The sequence below is a fragment of the Parus major genome, chromosome 2 (assembly GCF_001522545.3).
Source record: "Parus major isolate Abel chromosome 2, Parus_major1.1, whole genome shotgun sequence".
NCBI classification, from domain to species: domain Eukaryota; kingdom Metazoa; phylum Chordata; class Aves; order Passeriformes; family Paridae; genus Parus; species Parus major.
The window spans coordinates 8210058-8232281 of record NC_031769.1 but is presented as its reverse complement, the minus strand read 5'-3'; the positions used below and the strand labels follow the sequence as shown (position 1 = coordinate 8232281).

General features: G+C 37.1%; 1 protein-coding gene across 2 annotated transcripts in view; it reads left to right on the top strand.

Annotated features, from left to right (window-relative positions):
• Positions 1–22224, top strand: part of LMBR1 (limb development membrane protein 1) — a 68371-nt gene that overhangs the window by 18741 nt on the left and 27406 nt on the right. The window contains exons 4-5 of one of the 2 annotated variants that reach the window (XM_015619152.2): positions 170–309; positions 5321–5424. In XM_015619152.2, the coding sequence (XP_015474638.1) occupies positions 170–309; positions 5321–5424 (244 nt within the window). The remainder of the gene's footprint in view (positions 1–169; positions 310–5320; positions 5425–22224) is intronic. The other variant, XM_033520298.1, reaches the window with a different exon arrangement.

Sequence of the window (22224 nt, the reverse complement as noted above, 5' to 3'; positions counted from 1 at the left end):
TAAATTTGCTTTTTGGAAGTCACATGTTTTGGAAATCAGTTTCTCCTGCCCATTTACAATGTAAGAATGTGTTGCCTTTAGACACTGATTAACAGGTAGTTTAATTACTATTTCCCCTGCTGTTCAGAGCATGTTGGTGGTAACAGTGGTACATTTCTTTAAATTTCAGGCTGTTCTTGAGCACCTTCACTCTAGCAGTTTCAGCTGGTGCAGTCCTGCTTCTACCTTTCTCAATAATCAGCAATGAGATCCTGCTTTCTTTTCCACAAAACTACTATATTCAGTGGTTAAATGGCTCACTAATTCATGGTTAGTACTCAGCATAATGTAATTAAAATGGATGTCTTCATTGTATGTGCACAGATACGTTCTTTTTTTTCAAACTGATAACTCATTTCCATTTAATATGCTAATTGTTAATGTGCTGCTGGCTAGTTGGTTTTGCTGCTGTGTGATATATCACAAAAGTCTATCTTAACTGTTCTGTTCTTTTTTTTAAGAATTTTGCAGACTTGGTGGAATTAAACCAAATTCACTGCTTCGAATATTAATGTAAATAAGAGCTACTAGAAGCTAACTTGAAACATTCACGCTTCTTTATGTTAATGCAAGATTTATATGTCTTTACGATGACACCTATAAATTTATTCTCAAAATAAAAACGTGTTTTAAGTAACTTGCTAGCTGTGGGCAGCTTGGACTAGATAGTTAAATTCAGGTGTTAGGGATTTATGTGCAAACAAGGAAAATTGTGGAACGTAAGTATTGTGATAAAGATGTGCAATAAAATAACTGGTGGAAACAGGACATATTTTTCTGGGTTTGTCTGCAGAAAGTATGTTCACAATGTGAAACTTTAACTGGTACAAATAGTTTACAGGTTAACTGTGGCATCCTCTTTAGTCTTGTGAAGACAGAGCAATTTGGCTTTGGAGGATTTTTCTCTGAAAACTTCATGCTTTTTGCTAAATGTCTAATAATTTTCACACATAAATTCATGAATTTCCAGATCCCTGACTTGCAAGGATTTTTTTTTTTTTTTTTTTTTTTGGTGAAGTGAGGGGTGAGAAGTGATGTTTGTAGGACATAAAGGAATATTCTTCACAGCTGAGATGGTAGAACAATGAGAAAGGTTGTCTAAAGACACTGGGAGATCTTGAAAGTTTTCCAGAAGTCAGGTGGCCAAAGCCCTCAGCAGCCAGGTGGCACCTGCAGTTTGGCTTTTTAAGGGTGGATCAGATTATGACTTTACAGGCTCTTTCTAGTTGAGTTATTTTATGATGTGTTTTGTGACATGTCATGGGGAATTGCTAATTTGGTATGTCTTCTACATGGGAGGAAAAAAAAGCCAGGCTGAATCAGTTTTTCACACATATTTAGCTGCTCAGACATTTATATTCTTTACTCCCAAAAATGAGAAAAAAATTATTGGAAGAGAATCCTCCCTTCTGTGTCTGAATTGTCTTTGGAAAAGGGGCAATAAAATCTATCAGAGACTGAAAATTATATAACAACCAGTTCAGAAATTTTTACTGTCACTTGCTGCTTCAGAAAATTTTATTAGTAAAAAGTCTGCTGGAAGAGTTGCTATTAAATAAGAGCCTTTGAATTTGCAAGTGACCAACGTCTAATGTGATGATGTTTGAAAATAGCACTTTATGGATGCACGGTAGGTATAATTGATATTTCCTAAGTGCAGAGCAGTGGCTGACAGGGAGGGAAGCGCAGCGATGTGGTGTCTGCAGGGTGTGCACGGCCAGGGGAAGGAGCGCGGTGAGCAGCGGGCGCTGCAGGCGGCCTTTGGAGCCTTTCCCTGGGCCGAGCGCTCCCCCTCGCGGCTCTCGCCGGGATCGCCCCGCCCGGGGAATCCGGCCCGTTCCCGGAGAAACCCGTGCGGCTTTGAGAGCTCACAGCACCCGGGCTCAGACAGCCGCAAAAAAACAATTATTCTTTTTATATTGCACTTATCTTTAAGTCCTGCAAAGTGCCATGTGTTAAAGCTCAGAGAGACTGGGTTGGTCTTGGAGCCCTGCATATCCCCACAACACTACTGCCCTTTACCTATGGGCTGTGTACTGCTTTGCAAACATTATCAAATCGGAGAGCATGTGTTGCTTTAAAACGCTTCATTTTTATTAGATTTATGATTGACTGCTGTCATCTGATGTACTTGAACCTGACACTGGGGGGTTTTATTCTGTAGATTGTTGCATTACATCTGGAAAATAAAAAAGCAGAAAATAAATGCCTCAGATTTTTGAAACAAAGCAGAAAGGCCAAATCTGGATCCAGTATGTGCTGAACTAATCCAGAACTAGTTCTGACAACTGTGTTCCCTTGTGCTGCTTTTGGGTACAACCACCAGGTGGGGGTAAAGCGTAATAAAACTGCCATGAATAAGAAAAATGGGAAATTGCTCGGGGTCTAATCTGTTTGCCAAAGACTAAGAAATTTTTAATTTTTATGTTTTATTAACTTGTTTTATGGGGAACAGTCTTAGGTCACTACAAATGCAAAGGAAAAAAATCTAATTGACTGCTTAAAGCTTTTCTATAGGTTGATGTCTGCAAGTGTCTTAGGCAATTTTATGATGCAGTCAGTAAAGCTGAAAATAATTATTTTTCTTGGTCTATTTTAATTTGATTTCTGAGCTATCAAATTAGGATAAAAAATAGATAAAATCTTTACTTTGAGGAAAGTGCATGTGTCTGTCAGCTGCAGAACAGTACTGTCCTTGCCACTCCTAACTTTATGTGCATATTGTAGCTCTGTAGTTTAATATTCTGTAAGTGCAGTTCCTGTGTGCTACTAATGTGTAAATTTCTGGATTGTAACTTTTTAAAAATCATCCTGGATGTGCACCAGTCTCCCCTCCCTTAAAATGCTCAGTGTACTCTGCAGCTCCTGAGCACTGTTTTATGTTGTAAGATACTCATGTAATAGAGCTGCTGAAATTAGGATAAGCAGGTATTCAACTTTGCATTAAGTAACTGAATGCACTCTGTCTTCAGTTGGAGAAAACTGCTGAAATAAGACTCCTACCCCCATCAAGTTGTATTTCTAGTCTTCCTCTGGTGTCTTTTTTGGGGGGAAAGAAAAAAAGTGCAGACTGCTGGAGTTAATGTCCCCTTGTAAGCGCTGTTAATGACATTCCTGCTGATGTTGCTATGCCTGAATGTTTCTTGAATGGTAACAGGAGCTTCCTGGCAAAGCAAATTCAAAAGGAAAAATCCCCCTCTTTGTTAAGTGGAGTTTAGCCACCTTTAGGCAGTCTGTTTTCTTTAGCAAATGAGTGTTATATTTCACGCATCTTTTGGAATTTTCTTGTTTTGTTTTCTGTAGCCTATTTGGCTGAGTTTGGTTGGTGGTGTCCTGCTGCTGTCAACTGCTGAAGAAGTTCTCTTGGCCCCCTGTCCCCCTCCTCCCCTCTAGCTCTTATTGCTCCTTCAAATTTGAATGCTGTCATTTAAGCGAAAAGGAAGTATATGGTAGAAGCATTTTTTGAGAGGGTGTAGGCAAAAATCACTGTGAACTTTTTACATTTGGATCTAATGCAGAAATTCCTCTTGATAATGAATACCCTGGACATCCAGTAAATGTCTTTTTCCTTCCCAGTTCTTTACAAGATGGCCAGTTTCAAAGAGGAAAAGAAGCCTGTACATGAGAAGGAAGAAGGAAGCAAACAAAGCTGTCACATTTTTTTATCATGGGGGAATAATAATTTTTGAGTGATATTCAGGTGCTGTAACACAGTCCGGAAATGTGTGTGCTTTGGTGAAGGTGGGGAAAGAAACTGGTTTTTCTCTGCAGGCTTTTTTTAGGACGCTGAACATGTGACAGTAGTTAGACCTGTTAGCTGCTAAATTGCAGATAAGCTGCTGCTTTTATAGACAAGAAACACTGTATCCTGCACAACTTCTGATTGAATGATTGATGATGAAGAATTCATGTTTAGGCACCAGAAACTGGCTGTTCAGAAAGTGTTCAGCTTAGAAAATCTTAATAGAGCAGATATTCTAATAGGGATTAGTTATCACTTCAGGTTGTTTTTCAAATGCTTTCTCTTCCTGCAGCTGTCACATGTGTCTTGCAGATGTCCTTGTTGTAGGCAGTTATTGATTTTGCACATAGATGACAGAATGGTTAAGTTTGGAAAGACCTTTGAAATTAACCTGCTCCAAGCAGGGTCTGTCAGAAAAGGCTGCTCAAGGCACTCCTCTCTTAGGTTTGTATGTTGAAGGATGGACACTACAAAATCTGTGGGCTACCTTTTGCACTGCATGAGTACAGTGGCAGTGGAAAATGTTTGGGATTTTTAGTTTGGTTTATTTTTTTCTCTCCTTTTATGATTAAGTAGATTTTCCAGTTTTTCAATTCATGTTCATTGCCTCTCCTCAATTCAGTGGATACCACTCTGAAGATCTGACTGTTTTCCTTTCTTCCTCCCTCATCAGATATTTATATATATGGATAAATTCCCCCTAAGTCTTCTCTCCTCTGCTCTGTCCATTTGTCCAGCCTGTTGAGGTTCATCAGAGTTGCAGGACACTGCTGCTCCCCATTTTGTCTCTTGAGCAGATTTGCTGGGGATGTGCCCTCTCCCATGCCCCAGGTCACTAATGAGGGTGTTTAACCCCCCATCAGCCCCCCGGGGTGGCAAACTCCTGGTGATACAGCCCTGGGAGCCCAGGAGCTCAGCCAGTGTTCACTCTACCTTAGAGTCCACTTACCTTGCCCATACCTCATTAATTAAGCTATGAGGGGATTCATGGGAGATGATATTGAAAGCCTTATAAAGTTGAGATAAAAATATCTGCTGCTGTCCTCTTGCCTACTGAACCAGTCAGCGCATTGTGGAAGGCTGCTGTTACCGTGATATCTTCTGATTTGGAGGTGATGATGGCATTTGTGTACTGCTCATGTTAAAATCCATGGTTTGCTTGAAAAAATATGGGAGAAAGGGAGTATACAGAACTGGTTTTTGTGAGATTCACTGAGAGTAGTAAAATACTTTTGTCCTGAGAACTTCTACAGTGGTTCTCTAAAGAGCCTTCAATGAAATTGTGGAAGTAGTACACCCGAGCTTGCAGTCTGTCTCCCAAGGTTTCAGACTTTGGCTGTTGAAAGGTAAGTGGTATCCAGGTTTTGTTTGAAGATCATTATGCAGAGAAATGGATGTTTTCCAGCAGTGACCTGTAAATAACTATATCCGTAACCCAATGGCACTTGTGTCAGTATTGCATTGCTACATGTAGGGGAGGAAAATGTAATATATTTAACTGTGAAACTTATAATTTAAATTTCTTCTTGTTTGTTGCAGGTTTGTGGAATCTTGCCTCCCTTTTTTCAAATCTATGTTTGTTTGTGTTAATGCCCTTTGCATTTTTCTTCCTGGAATCAGAAGGATTTGCTGGCTTAAAAAAGGTAGGAAGACACTATTAAATAGAGAATAATTGCGGTGTACATTTAATTTTCAGCCCTTGTTTCTGATAAAACTGAAATTACATATTGGGGAGGATTTGGTGCTGACGTGTGTGCTTATGTGAAGGTGTATGTACAGCTGCATGCTCTGGCACAGGCCAGGCATACAGGGGAAAAAGGATGCCTTAAAAGCCATGTGTACTGAAATAAAGACTACTCTTTTTCTTTAAATGAAAGGATTCAATCAAGATTTTACTTTTTGGAAGATGATTCTATTAGGATGTTAAAAGGAGAGAAGGTTCAAGAAATGCACTAGAAATAAAATAACAAGGAAAAGGACAGGTTTCTTGATAAAGGGAAAGATGATAAAATAACAGATAACACTGAGGAAACAAGCTTGATTTGTGAAATTTAAGGATTAGACATCCCAAAAAAAGTTAAAATATGGTCAATAATAACAGTAATATGTTAAAAAAAGTCTTAAAATATTCAACTTCGTTGAATATATTCAGGTTGAAAGGGCTGAGTATTTCAGTGAAGCAGGGAATTTGGCAAAGCAATTTTTGAACAAAAGATGATAATGATTGTATTAACACGTGAACTAAAAGAAATACAGTGAAAAATTACTATAATGAGAGGCACATCAAAATTAATTCAAATCATAAATATCAAATAGATTAAACTCTAATGACTGTCTGGGGACCAGTTGTAGCACTTTTCCATTAATCTTTATCATCCAAATGATTACATTTTTGTTTTTAACGATACTTCACTTGAGGGAGTTCTGCTCCCTTCAGATGACAATTGTCAGAAAGCAAAGGGTCTTGGAAAGTGATCTTGAAATCTGGAGAATTAAAATGAATTAAAAATGAATGCAAAAAACTATGAGTCATTGAAGCATGGCATGTAACATAAAGCCACAAGGAGATAATTGTTTGGAAGGAAAACGTTATTCCTGGTTGCGTTGACAGGAATTGGCATGATGGCAGCGAAGTTTCCATTTTTGTTATTGGTGGGATTAGGGAAAACTCTTTTGAAGTGCTGTGTTCAAGTTGAGTCTTTAACTCTTCCATCTAGGCTAGAAAACACTTTCTGTTCTTCATTCACTTCAGGTATCTACAGGGCTGAGAGCTTTTAGCAACTCTGTTCTTCCAGTTTTCATGTGGAGGCCACTCCATTTTCCTGTTGACACTTAAATATCTAGCCACAGCTAATATTTGTATTTTCTTCTAAAAGATATGTTAACTGCTTTCAGTGGGATTTTTGCTTGCTCAATCCAACAAAGCTAAGGATTCTCTCCATTACCATACTGGGTGATGTACTTCTGCTGGTGGAGCTCTGCTGGCTCCAGCACATGCTTTGTATATCTCAGACACATGAAACTTGTGCTTTACATGAAACTTTTAATAGTTAATGTGTAACTTTCTTATGGTATTGGCTATCAATAAGTCCTATTCAAGATAAATCCGATCTCCATTGCATTCTTATGCTTGAAAGCATTTATGAGATGAGATGGATAAGATAGAATCTTCATCTTCTGCAGATTCCAGGGAAAAGATGATTGTTGGTGCTTTAGAGTTTGCTTTGTCATGGGGCAGATGGGATCAGATTTTAGTATCAAAACCCACATACTGAAAGGGAGGAAGTTTTGGAATTTATTTATTTATTTATTTATTTTCTTTCTTTACTTTGAGTTCTGGATGTTTTTGGAACATCCTAGAAGCCAAGTGTGATCCCTGGTACAAATACTCCAGGCCTTTATGCAGTGTCTGTTCTACCTCACTGCTCTGTTTAAAATTATCAAAAATGAACGGAATTGTTTTGCTGGTTTGGAGTGAGCCTTAAAGCTGCCAACATTCAGGAACTGTTGGATGTTGTAATGTGACCATACCTACCTTTTCTTTGATTGCTTTTTTTGGAAAGTAAGTGGCAGATAGCACTTCAGGACTAAGGTGATAGTTAAAATTGAATGTGCTGTTCTTTTCAGATGCTGGTGCAGAAAAAGGATTCTTCTTGTAATAATTGTTATATATATGTTTTAAAGAATTACATCACATAATTGGGTGATTAGAATCTGGGAAAATTTGTGATTAATCAAATTCATGATTGCATGTAAGGTTTTCAGTTCTAGCATCTGCAAAGGATGAGTATTTCCCATAAATTTTTATGTTCTGTAGGTTTTTGTCATGTTTCTCACCTCTTTTCCAAGAAGATTTTGAGACCATGATTACTTTGTAGAATTTTAGTATTTGAACAAATTATTTTTTGTAAGTTTTTTAAAAAGTCATATTTTATCATTCATCACATCAACTAATGGACCAGAGAGATAAAACATTGTTCAAATGCTATTACTGTTCAATGGAAAAATCAGATTTTAGTGATCTCAATTTAAAAGAACATTTCATACATTTGGCAAAACTTGTAGCATTTAAGAGAAGAATGATCTACTGTAAATGTGAAGACATTCAGTAAAGAGGTTTGGCATGGATCTTTAATCTTCCAGTTGGGAGTTGGGAAAGCAGTTGATTCTAGATACCCAGCTCAAATTAAAATTTGGATAAAAAGACTGTTCCAGTGGAAGCTTTTATGTAGGTCACTTTGTCATTGAATTACCTTCATCATAATGACTAAATGGGTCACTTGGGACATAGGTGTGTGCAGTGAAGATGTCTATTTGGAGATCTTCATATATGAATTACTTGTTGGACTTTAATAAAACTTCTGAAAATGCATAATTAAAAGAGGTTCATTCCTGAAATTGAAATGATTTTTTGATTTCTTAATGGATGTCTTTGTTCAGATTAAATAGCGATAGTAATTTTAGTCATTATCATCATTATGGGTCTGACTCCTGAGGATTTTAGCCATCCATTTGTTTATCACAGACTGTGCTATAAAAGTTGATTTTATGTACTGACTGTAATGTGATTTTTTTTTTCTTTTTTTCATGCTCTGATATTTCAGATAGCTCATGAATTACTGTTGTGAGCTTTGCATAACTTTTCATTCCATGTTCCTGAATGGTAGTATTGCTCCTTTAACTGTTCTGAATCAGAACAGGTTTGATTGACCATCTTTCAGTTTCCTATGGCCCTTTTCCCTGGCTGCTGGTGTACTTTCTAAACAGCAAGTGGCCCCTTTTAGAGACTCACTTGGCTTCTCCAGGGCAGCAGTTTAAAACAACCAAGGGCCTGCAAATTGTGCAGAGGAGAGAAATAGGGAAATGAGTCACTGGACATGGATGTTCAGTGCTGCACTGAAATTCAGACTGATTATTTGCTAGTTTTTCATGAAATCCACTGTGTGAATTCAGAAAGGATATTTTGGGTCTGAGGGGGCTGATCATGCCCTTCTAAAGAGCTTAAATGCTGCTCTTTGCTCTTGTTTGTTTCCATTGAATAGCACTTAAACAATTCTGATATCAGGACAATAATAATGATAATCCAGCTGATTCTGGAGGTGTATAATATACATATCTATATATATGTATGTCTTTGTGTATTTGCCATTATGTATGCACACACGTATTTCTGTGTGCACATGTGAATTGGATTTTTCAAGACTTCCAATCATAATACCTTGCAACTTGGCCACTGCTGTTAACTGAGCTCTTGGTGTACCTAATATCACTTTAATCACTTGCATCAGTATTAAAAACTGCTTTACATTTTTCTCTGTTCTTCCTGTCTTTCTTTGTAGAGACTGTGCATAAAGTTACATTTCTTGTTTAGATTATCTTTTAGCTCCTTGTCACTGATCTGCTCAGATTGTAGTTATGAAACAAAGTTGTCAACAGTGTTTCTTAATGTCAGAATTAACTTCACTCTTTATCATTCTCTCCAAAAAATAAAAATTGTGCTGTTTGCAGCTGAGTAGGTCACAGTGCTGATGTTTCCATGTGTGGTAACAGACTGCACAGAAATTACATGTGTGCTGCTGTGTGAAGGAGGCAAACATTTTCAAGGAGATAATTGCTATACCTTTTCTTGACCTTTAAAATATGACCTTTCTCTTGATGTAACTTCAATGGAAATTTGTATTTATTTGAAGTTGACAAAGAGAAGGACGTTTTGGAGTAATTTCCTGGTAAGAAAATACAAATACTACAATTTACTACTGTGAGAAACTGGAAAAACTAGGTATTGCATAATCACAAGTGTAGAGTTTTAAAAAGGCTTTATGAAGTATATTACCTTAATACTGATCTTTGAACTTGTAGTCATAGCATAAAGTTTAACATGAGCGACAGCAACATCCTGACCAATTATCCAAATTATCCAGACATCCCAAAATGTTCAGAACACAACACACAGAGTCTGTGGATTAAGAGGTTAACTCCTGGAACATCAAAGGAAGTGCATGATAATAAAAACAAATAGTACAAAAATTTGAGGTAACTTCCTTGCTTAATTAATTAGGTAGACCAGGTGGAAGCGAAGAGGCCAGAGCTGGTGCTCAGAATGTCTATAAAGCTGAGCAACATGACAGCACAATGGAGGAGGAACAAAGATTTTTTTAATATACTTCTATCCTGTGTCACAGTTTGAAATTGTCCTGGTTTATGTCCCTTTTGGCAAACTTACATAAAAGTGACCCTGTACTGTATTTTATGACCAGATGACTTTTTTCCCCAGTGGCTAATTTGTATCAGACCCCCATCTTAAAGAGACACAGAAATGAGTAGGAAGTCCAAGCCGGTTTGTCTCAATGAGCTTTCATTGCATGCTTTCATTATTTTTGCTCGTTTTTGCCACTGATCATCCATAAATTGTTGGAAATGAGTGATTAAGGAAGTGCTGCTTAGTGTTAGTGGCACATGCACATTCTTGGTATGTTTTTTGTGGGTGAGAGGAAATCGCGTACTGCACAAACAAGAAGGAAAACTCCTGCTGGGAGCCTTTCAAGGAAATTTAACTTGCGTAATGTTTTGATCTTAGTGTTTATTACAGAAAATAAGAGTAATATTTCACCAGCTATTGTTATGTGTCAGCTAGTCTCTCCATCTGCTTGCCTTTCCTTGATGGCTCTTCCCAAATTCTCAGTTTATTTTAATTAAACCACCACTTAAAAATGTAGCAGTTTATTCATATGCTGAAGGCAGGTGAGCAGGGCCAGTGGTTGTGTTGTGCTTGCTACTGTATAAAGATTTGGCTGTTGTGGCTGCAAAGCCTTAACTGTTTTAGTAGCTGCAGCTTAATCCATGTAAGTAAAACATGTGGTGTAGGTTCCTCACAAAATAGTGAAAACTAGGGGTTTCTGCTTTTAAAGGCAGATTTATTCCTTTAATCTCTTTTAAAAATACATTTTGTAAGTAAAATTACTTATTTGAGGAGAGGGTGATAGTTGAAGCTTTGCAAAAATACTATTATTAACAATTTTGAAACTGCTTTTTTTGCTGTACTCTGTTGTTAGCTTGCTGAGTAGCCATAGTGTGTATGTCTTCCATCTCCTCCTCAGTATTTTGATTCACTTTATTAATAGCAATGACTTTTCCTAGTCATTGCACTATGAAATAGGACTGAACTAAGCTCAAGTTTCTGATGTATTGTGTTGCAATGCATTGTATTTGCCAATTCCAAGTAACTAAACACAGTAATAAATACAGTGAAAAGCGAACCTGCTGCTTTTTTATTTCTTGTGGGTATGGAAATTCTAATTTCTGTATTTTTCTTATAGAAAATCTGTACTCCCAGCTTTGCTGTTTTTTCCAGTAGAACTCTGGTACAACTATAGGTGTAGACTCCTGTAAATGTAAAGACATTTACTAATGAAATTACATTTACTAATGTAAAGACATTTTACAGTGTGTCATGACAACGTAGGAAGTATGTTCAAAGTTAGCTTTGAAGTATTTACTTTTAGAAACTTTTTCACTTATCTTGAGTGGATTTCCGTGGGAAGAAATTTTTCCTATATTGCGAAATACTGGCAAATAAGTGGCTTGGAAATCTTTTCCAATATGATATGATTTCTAATTACCTTGATTTTTCTGTAAAATGGATTTGGAGAGTTCAGGAATCTTGAACACTGTTTGCAAACAGCATTTGACTGTGCTTTATGCTTCTAGCCCTGACTGCAATACCCACAGGCCACTATGTATATGGCTCACCAAATAGTCTTGAGGTGCCCTGTTAACAGTGGATGTTTATTTGGCATTTAAGCTCATATTTATTTGTCTATAAAATCATTTAGCATGAACTGAGACTTTAGTGCTCTGATCTCTATGGAATGTTTACTAGTGTAAACATGCAACTGAATTATTGTACATTATCTTACAACCCATTTACTCATTCCATTAGTAATACCAGAGACAAAAGTTGTTTAATCAGTCACATCAAAGGCAGCTGTTTGGGTTTGTATTTTTGACATAAACTAACATGTTATGTTCAGATATGAAGTCCAGCTTTCAAACTGGAGTCCTTTAAAATGACACCACCTAAAATTTATTGGAGTTTGTTGTTTAGAAGCAGATCCTGATGATTCTGGAATTTTGATTTGGGAAATAGCTTGATCATGGTTTTTCCTTCTCCTAATTAAAACGAAAATATGCTTAGCTGACAGTTATACAAAGCCATAACATAATCTGTGGGGTGTAAGGTTCAGAGTTAAGGACTGTATTTAACTGTAAATCTTCCATTAAGAATGGTGTCTGTCCTGAACCTTTGTGTGGTTGCTGCTTCCATCGAAGTCTCAGAAACAGCTTGTACATGTCTAAATGTAGAATGTGTTTGTAATGTGGAGGATAGCCTCAGAAAATACTAACTACAAGAGGAGTTTATAAAATGGCTGGAAGGGGAAGATGAGAAGGTTTAGTATAACTTCATAGCATGTAACATTGACAAGTGTTGAACTAAACTCTGAAGACATGTTAAAATTACAGCTTTATACTACTGCGTCCTTCATGTGCACTTCTGCAAAGGGGGGAAAAATATTCTTACCCTAAAGGTATATGTATTAGCAATTTAGGGTTTGGTGAGTGTTTGGCCTGCTTTTGTGAATCTGACTGGAATCTGTAACTGCTGTAGATGAGTGTGAAATGAATATTGTCTAAGTAATCCATTTGTAATGATGCCTGCTGTCCTTTCACAATGACTGTAAGAGCATGAGAATTACTACAGATAAGTCAAAAGAGGTAATTTCATTTTTTATTGAAAAAAATGAAAGAGTTATTTAATTTTTTCAAATTAAAAATCTTTACTACAAAACACATATAATTATTTTTGGCTTAAATGTCTGTATTTAGACATTTAGGATCGAAGGCTGCACAGGACAGGTAAATAACATCCATCTATTTGTCAGCTTAAGGCCAAGGATGTTTCAATGAGAGCGAGATGAAAAGAAATTCAAGAATCAGTGGCTAGGAGAGAGAAACTTGCCAGATAAGGAATAATGGCTTAATGTCAATTTGGTTTTGTAGATATATGTAAAGTATTTTATCAGGTTTTTATATGACTTATTCCTTAAGTCAGCTGGGGACATTATATGCAAAAATCTGCCTTTTTTATATTACCATAAGGAGGAGATCTGTGGTTTGTTGAATATAAGTAACAGGTCTGTATCTGGGGACAGCTGAGGGGGAAATAAAGGAATGTTGGTTGTTGCACACATTGGATCAAGATGTGATGAGATGTGATCTGTGCTCCGTTTCATTGAAGTAGTTAAATGTCAGTTGGTTGCTTCCATAAATTAGACGGTACTTTGTTTATAGAGGCCTCCGTGTAAGGTACAAAAAGGTAGGCTACCAGGAGATGAGCTGATGGTGAAGTTTATTTGGTACAGCTTTTCTGCACTGGCTGCGTCACTGCCACTTCGTTATCTGAGCAGGGGTTCAGCCTTTCTGCAGCTGTATATGGAGCTGAGGTTATAATTACTTTTTGTGACCAATTCTATAATGTAGATAGAGAATCAAAATGTGTCAGTTTAGTTTGTATTCTTGGAGTGTTTTAATGTATTTGAGCTATGGAAATTGGTAGAGTAACAAGGTGAACTGAGTGTTGTTAGCAATATTTGGGTAAAAATACTACACAAAGAAGATGGTGTTAGTTTGAAATGTGGTTTTCTGACTGACTTCTCTAGCATGCTGTGAGAAACTGTGAGGTGACACATTCTGAGTAGGTAGAGGCATCTGTAAAACTACTCAGTTTTGGAAGCTAGCACTGGAGCATTAGTTATTCCACCTCACCCCAGCCAGGAATGGGCTGCATTGCTGAACTTTTGTGCTTTCCCCACGCCTACGTTGCCCTGAACTTGCACGTTTGTGCTGAATGTAGCATGCTTATGCTTTGTAGAATTTCCACAGTTTCTACTAAGAGCCTTAACATGTAGCTGGAAGCCTGCAAATGGAGTAAGAGGGAGAAAATTTTCCTCTGCTGCTCAGTGGATAAATTGAGTGGGTTTTTTTTTTGTTGTTGTTTGTTTGTTTTTTACACTTTCTATTTGTTTTTAGGATAGCTTAAAGAGTTTTTTGCATGAGCAAAAATGTTAAAACATGTTTAAGCATGTTAAATACTACTACTTGTAAAGTGTGCAGATGGTACAGCTACCAGTGCTAAGCTTGAATCTCTTAGTTTATCACTGGTGTAAACTGAAGCACTGTCTTCTGAAATATTTTTTCTTCCTAAGACTTTTTCAGGCAGAAATAAGTAGCTTTTAATTTTTGTTTGGATGGGGCATTCTTAATGCTCTCTATAGACCCTTCTGTCTGTGGTAGATGTGTATCTAAAACCCCTGAGATGTATATATTTTTTTTTTGCCAGTTTATAATAAAATTCTAAGTAACAATTTAATTTAAAACTGAAATACTTCATGGAAAAATTTGCCATTCTTTGGGAAGGAAGTATTCAGACATGCAAAATCCCTGAAATGGCTGTGATTCAAACCCCTTTCTTAGTCAATGGAAACAGGCAGATGCATCTAAGAATTTGGCATGTCTGAGTTAAGAGGCTTTGAGAGGCAATGTGAGCATCTTCCCATCTCAGTGTGTTTTTTTCAATTTATTTCAATAAATGGTGAAAAACATTAAATTGATTTGCTGTTAGTTTTATTTGGAGAATGTGATTTGTTTTATAGAAATGGATGGTTTATGCATGAGAACTATCTTAAGATTTGAATATTTAAATATTTCCACATTACTCAGTGTCTTCATTTGAGTCTCCATTGACATCAAGTAGTGATCACTCAGAACAAGCAGAACTTTGTCTCTATTTTAATCTAATTATGCACTTTTGTTGCTTTATAATAGAATTGAAAAATATTTTACAGATTGACTGTAATTGTAATTTTAATTCAAAAAGAAGAAAATTTCCATAGAACTTGATATTGATAGTGGAAAGGTTTAATAGAATTGTCTTAATCGTAGAAAAACAATAAACATTTTATTAATGGGTTTTTTTTATTAAATGAAACTTTACTAGGGAGATAGCACTTTTTATTCCTTCTCTGAAAGCAGTGAGTTTTTGATACTGATAACTGTGATATTTAGATCTGTAGTCTATATCACTTATTTAGTATTACTAGAATTGCTTCACATTATGGATTGCTCTATATTAGGAATCACTTATTCTGAACTGACAAGGAAGGAGCTTACACATCTGTGAATAGTGAACATGGTGAAAATTTGTGAGGCAGACAACAATTTTATTTACAGAGGAGGGAGAACCAAAGATTTTCTTCCATCCTTGTCCATTTTTTAATTTTTATTTTTTTAAAGCCTTTTCAAGAGTTTCCCAGCTTATTAATAGGAACTTCCAGCATTCTGGTACTTTCACCAGTTCCTAGAAGTGTGTTTTCTTCTTGAGATTATTCATATAATCAGTAATAGACATGACTTTAGGGGATTGACTTTTGTTTTCTTTACTTATTTTGGAACTTTAAAAGTGACCTGTGTGCTTGTACATGTCATTTGCTTTTGGTAACTGTCTTCAGGGTTTCATTCTGCCAGAAACACAATCACAAATTCCAAGTCTTTCTTTATACTTGGTGTTACTTATCTTAATGCTCTGCCAAGCTACAAAGAAGTTGGAAAGCATCTATTTATCTTCCTATCAGGCCAGTCTAGCAGGAAAAATTCTTTCTGATCCAAAAGTAAATGATTAGAGGGAAACTCATAGTATCTGAAGTCCCACAGCTCCCATGTTGTTGTTGCAGGTGGCATTGGAAAGTCTGGGAAACCTGGTAGGTGGAGGGAGTGGATCATCTGAGAGCTAATTAATGAGAGCTGGGCTAGTGAATGGAACAACAGAGCAAACCTGTGGGGGGAAGGGGTAACAATGGGACAGTTACCATTTTACTCTGATTATCCTTTCATTTCTCTTTTCCCCAGAAGGTTTGGGTTGGATGTCCACAGATCTGGATCCATCCCTTTTAGGGCAAGCTGCAGCAGGGTAGTTATGTGTGCATCTGACAGTTATAGACTATGATTATTTTATTCCAGTTAGTGTGTGCTTGCATTTTGGCTGCAGTTGTGTCTGGCTTTTCCTCATTTTTAGAAATTGGTATGCGTTCTGTATTCTTGCATGTATTCTGATACAAAATTTGTAAGGAATAATACTTCTAATGTACTATTTCTTTGTTAAATTTACAAGAATGGTGCCTAATGAGGAAGAGCCATGGGTATGCTCTTTGCTTGAGTAATTTCTATCCAGGTATTTGAAACAGTGCCTTAACTGCTAGGCAATAAATGAATCCCACCTTAATCATTCTCACTGTCTTGCATTGGATAACTAAATAAATCGTAGGGAAAAAGGTAAGAAAGAACTGTTTATCCTGGTCACAAGGACTCAAGTTGGCAGGGAGTCTATCTTGGTTCTTAGGTTATTTCACTGAGTTATTTGTGTGCAGTGGTGTCAACAGGAACATTTGTGGGTGTGGACCCCAAAATATGCTATAACATTGTGGTTTGGATGCTCCTCTGGGACACTGAAGAAAGGAGCATAGAGTGTTGTAGTCACTGCGGTAGGTGTACTGCATCCTGAACAGATGGCCTCCTCACCAGGCTGTGTAGTAAAGACATCTTTTCCTTGAGATCTGCTTGAGGGATTTTGGTCCTTCACTTCCAGCTTGTCAGGCATAACTCTAATGCTTATTGTTACATGTCTTTTGCCAGTACCCAAAGAAAAAAAATATTTTTCTTTCCAACAAAACTTCCCTTTTTTTGAATTTTCATAATTTTATGGATTTTTTTTATTTATCCTGTGTGGCTGTTAAGTTTGATACAGTTCAGTATTTTGGCGGCCTACTCTTGCTTCATTGACAGCATGGTAACAACTGTGAAACCATTTGACAAAAGATACTAACAGAAAAATCAACTGAATGTTGCTGGGAATGTTTTATGACTGAATTTTTCATGGTTGTGTTGCATGGAAAATAAATATAAACTTTAAAATATACTTGTGATGAAAAGTGCTCATTTTAATCCTTAAATCCCTATAGGCTATGAAGATTCTGTGAGGGAGGAGGTGGTGTGGAAGAAGACACAGTCAGTGCTAGTTATAGCCTGAAGTATTTGATTCTTATATGGCCAAGGAAATGTCAGGGCTTTTTTTTTCCCTACTTACTTGAATCTGATGCCTGAATATATTACTTCTTGACTAAAATTTTCTTAGCTTGCTTCATTAGGGTTCTGAGTCATTTGAAGCTACATTTTAAAAATAAACTGAGTGTTCATAAAACTACAGCATCTATTTTTGATTTAATAATTTTTCTAGTCTCATGAGGCAATGACCCCTTGAATAAATACCAGTGTGCTAAATGTAGTATATGTTTAATGTTGCCTCATGCAAAATTGTTCTCTTTTACTTATTAAAAACTTGTTTGTCGACTGCCTTGAATAGGTCACAGCAAGGTTTGCTTCAAGTCTGGTGTCAAACTGTAGAAATGGATGAAATGCTTGACACTCATCTCTTCACCAATGCTAACAAATTGAGAAGATGGGGTGTCACATGCTAAAAATGTAATTGGGGTTAATATATAACATCCCCAACCTTCTACCCTGTGTAATTCTCCCTTTTTTTTTAGTGCCTCCACTTCTCCTGCAGATGTTATCATGTGTGTTTGTTGCTCTCAGCCCCTCACTGAACAAATCTTGAGGTTACTAAGACACTTTTCTGTCACGTGAGGACAAAGGGTGTCATGTGTACTTTAAATGTGCCATGATTGCAGAAATGTTTCCCAGGCCTTCCCCATGGGTCAGGGCACGGTGTAAAAAGTGATGTTTACCTGCCTTGCAAGAGGTCAAGATGTCCAAGCAGAACTGTGTTCACATATTCAGCACCATAGAAACTTAGTTAGCACTCTCTGGTTTTGTGTGTAACATGTAATTTTTATTTCATTGGTGGTAGGGTGTTTTGTTATATTTTTTCCTTTTTCTGCACAATTTGCAGCCAGATTAACATGTGAAATTAATAAAAGCTATTCCATGTCCTGCATTGGCAATGTAGCTCCAAAAATGTCTATTTTATAGGAGCTAATAATATATCCATCAAAATCTCTATAGCCAGGTAGTGTTCCAACAAAGAAATACCTTTTCTTAAGGGAAGGATGGGGCTGTAGTTCTTTCACTTTACCAGGAATTTTGCATCTTACAAAAAGAGACGATAACATACTGAAAGGTTTTCTTTTCTAATTAATCATTGCATTAAAACAAAAGAACTCTTAGTAAATATCTCTACATATATGTTAAAATCTATACAGCATTAGACAGCATTAAAAGCTATGCTTAAATTTCTGAAGAGTAGTATTTGTGTTTCTCATCACTGGCAGAGCAAAAAATTGGCAACAAATGGCTCGATTGCTTTCATTTATTTAATAATTCTTTCCCAAAAAATAGCAACTTGTGATTTTCTGGCCTGGGCTTGTGCCACTGCTCGGAAGATAGCATTACCTTCCACAGTGTCTTTCCTGGAATATGGTGCATGTCCTACCTTAGCATTGCTAGAATGGCAGTTGTCAGAGGCTTCCTTCTAAACTTTCCAGTGTTTACACACGGAGGAGCAGGCAGGAGGTTTCTTGCTTTATGCGCTGTCCTTGTGAGTCAGGACAGATCCCTGTGCCAGCTGCTGGTTGTTTGAGGTGCCTGAAACCTGGTGGACAACCAGTGTGCAGAGCAAGGTCTTCATTTGTTACTGTTGCCACATTAATGGCAAAGCATTTTGTGTTGTTACATTTGTGTAACTCAAAAAAGTTACAGAATTTTAAATGGAGAAAAAAAACCCCAACACTTTGGTCTCCATTATCAAGAAGCTTTCCCTTTCCTTATTGAAGAGCTGTAAGGACCTATCACCACATGGTATCTTCTAAAGTAAAACCAGTCTCTAGGTGCTACGTGTGAACACACATAGCAAGAAAGGTCTTACTGTGTTGTAAGTGGCATAAGAGTCATCCCTCAACACAAATGTACTGCAGGGGAGAAGTGGTTTCCTTGGTAATTATGCTGAGTTGCTTGTATGACATCTGTTATCCCTTCAGGACTGTTGTTGCCATTTGTACTTCATTGGGTTTTTCAGATGAAGAATTACGTTTTTTGGCCATGTGCTGTTTTTTTAATATCTTTTGGCTATTTGTCATCTGGGATGACTTATCTGTGTTAATCGTAATAGAAAAGAAACATGGTAAGATTTTGATGATGCTTTCCAGAGTAGCAATTAAAAATTTGTCAGAACACTTCTAAAATAATTAAAACCTTTCCTGCTAAAATTAGGCTTTTCTGGAAACATAAACCCTTAGGCCTGGTGCTCCAGGCAGCGTAAGTAGCTCAGGATTAAGCTATAAAAACTTCTGAATGTCTTGACAATTGAATTTTAAAGAATTAGAAGTCTGAGAGTCAGGTATCTCTAAGGCTGTACAAACCACAGGATCCTTAGAATGTGTTTGCAGGACAGCTTTTATTTGTAGGCAGGCCTTGAGAGCTTCAAATGCTCTTTTTTTTTTTCACTTCCCCCATTAGTGCAGATAGATGACAGATATTACTGGGCTTCTGGCAAGTTGTAGTCTGCTGGGATTGATGTTTTAAATATCTTTCCTTTAATAAAATACTTCACTTGGTTAAGTGCTCATGTTAAAAAACTAGGCGGATTTCGAAAATATGCTGTGAGTGAAAGTGTAGGTGAGCTGTGGACTCATAAGCTGTGAAACTTTGAAGTTTAAAAAAAGAGAAGGTGGGGGTTTTGAGGCTATAATCTGTCAGTTCTTTTCCCCAGTTTTCTTGATAAGCAGTTAAATTACAGTTTCTATTGGATTATAGTAATTTGCTTCCAAAAGTTTTTGTTTATCTTATTTTTTTTTTCCATCTTCCCCAAGAGACTTCTTTAATGTGTCAGCCTGTAAGTTGTCAGCTTCTTCTTAGGGACAGTAGGGAACCACACAGGGCATTGACTTTCAGGAGTCACTTTTGCTTTATGGATAATCTGAAACTCAGCTGGAAGAATTTGTAAAGTGTTGGGTGTGTTTTGTGTTCCTGTTCAGCAGTTACCAGAGATGCTGTTATGGACTTGTAGTGCAATGACAGTTGATGTTTTATTCTAGATAGCTTCATGGAAAAAGACTTTAAAGTGGAGAGCTACTAAAACCAAAATCACTGTTGAGAAAGAGAAGTACTATCTTCCTTCAAACTGGCGGGTGTTCGTGCTTCCTAACCACTGATCCTGAGTCCATTTTGGGAGCATGTCAGTCTCCTTTACTGACATGCAGAGAAATTTGTGTATTAATTGTATTGTATTTATTAGGAAAAAGTTTTTCTACAGAAAGGGTGATAGAGTATTGGAATAGTTTACCTGGGGAGGTGCTGGAGTCGCCATCCCTGGATGTGTTTAAAAAAGACTGGATGTGGCACTTTGTGCCATTGTCTAGTTGAGGTGTTAGGGCTGGGTTGGACTCGATCATCTTGAAGGTCTCTCCAACCCAGTGATTCTGTATGAATTGAAGAGCAAAGATCAGACTCTTTCCAACCCTTTTGCCTTTCTTTTTAGCTTGCATTATTTTTATAATTTTGCTCTTTGTGTTCCAGTTTATCTTTTTCTCCTTCTTAGTGTACTCAGCCTTCCCTCTTTCTGCATGTCCCCAGAAAGCAGGAATAACCTTAGTGTGTACAAAAGTGAGGGTGCTGCTTCTCTCTGTTGATGCCATTCTTAGTTTTGTTGTTTTTTGTGTTTTTTTTTTTTCCCTCGTATCTTCAGGGGGTGTTTGAAGAATCAACTTTATCTGTTTCCATTGATGAAAATGTGTCCTGGTCACAGACTCAAAATTTCTAATCTTTGAGTGGCAAATAGTCTTTCTAATCTGTCTCTGTGTTAGAAAAGGTTTTTGAAAAAGGAATATATTTTTCCACGTTTTCCTACTTATTTCTTTCCCACCCATTTCTCCTCATGCACAGAAATGTAACCTGAAGTCATAGCAAGATTCTTAGTGTACAGCACTGAGTGTATGAAAGCCCACCAACTTAATATGCATTTCAATTGTCCACTTAATTTTATAATGTCAAGCTTAATTACATTTTGTGTATTTTGTGACTTTTTTTTTTTCACTCCCCCAACTTAATCAGGATCACAGCATTATTTGTCCAAGGGAAAGTAAATGTCAAATGAAAATTTGACTGCCTTAAAACAGAAGTACTCTAGGGGGCAGCTTGTCTTACTGAAAATGAAGTCAGAGGATGTCCAGGGAAGTTTTGGAGTCTCCAAGCTTGGAGGTACACAAAAGATTCCTGGACAACCAGCTCTAGGTGTCACTGCCTGAGCAGGGAGTGGACCAGGTGACCTCTGGAGGTCCTTGCCAACCTCAATCATTCCGTGATTCTCCAGAGGTTTTCTCCATATGCACAGGGCAGGGGGGAAATTCTGTACTTTTCATTCCTTTCAAATAGCAGCTATTTGGCAGGTACTCTATGTATGTAAGTATGAACTAATGTGCCTGGAACATTAATGTTTTCATAGGGCACAGTCTTATGGGTGCCTAATTGAGATTAAGTATTTACCTGTGTGGCTTTAAGTGTCTTAATTTCTTTTTTATCCTGAACCATTACCAAGTATTCATTAATGTCTATGACAGAATATTTCTATCACTTCACCCAAGTTCTTAAAAATATAATTTCACTATATTTAAATGAGTGTAAATCGTAGCCTGTGTGTGCTGTGCAATATAGAAATTTTTCTGCCCCGAGTAGACTGGAGTGAATTGTCAGTGGTAATCTTACTGTTCTGCAGAGGACTGGGGGAGGAGAGGAACTGGTGAGCAAGAAGAGATCAGTGTTTATGGTTAGGATGCCTGGGGTCCTCGTTCATAGCTGGAGGCAGTGATTATGTCGAGAGCATAATTTTCAGAGTAAATGTCTTATAAATATTACCCTTAAGGAGACCCCTGGTTAAGCAGTGAGGGAAGATGTGGTAAAAATAGAAAATAATAATAATGTAAAACAGATTTTTTGCTTTTAACTACACCAAGTAGTCTTTGTAATAAAATATCCCTAAGTTGGGGTGAACATTTATGAGAAACAAGTTGGATTTGCTTGTAGAGATGTATACTGGCAAACAAAGAAAAATAAAAGTAAAAATGTTATTTGAATATCAGTCTGATGGTTCCTTAATGGCCTGGATACCTGAAGAAAACATCCCAATCACTCTATTGCTCAAAATTATTTAAATTAGTGATACCAGTTAAAAGTAAATCTGATATTTTGTGTTAGTTGGTGTATATATATTTGTGAATGTAGCACTCAGCTGTCTGAGCGTTGTCCCAGTTTCAGACTGGAGCAGGTGCTGCCGTCCGTGATCTTTTGGAGGCGCGCGCTGCTCTGCGTGCGCGCTCTGCACT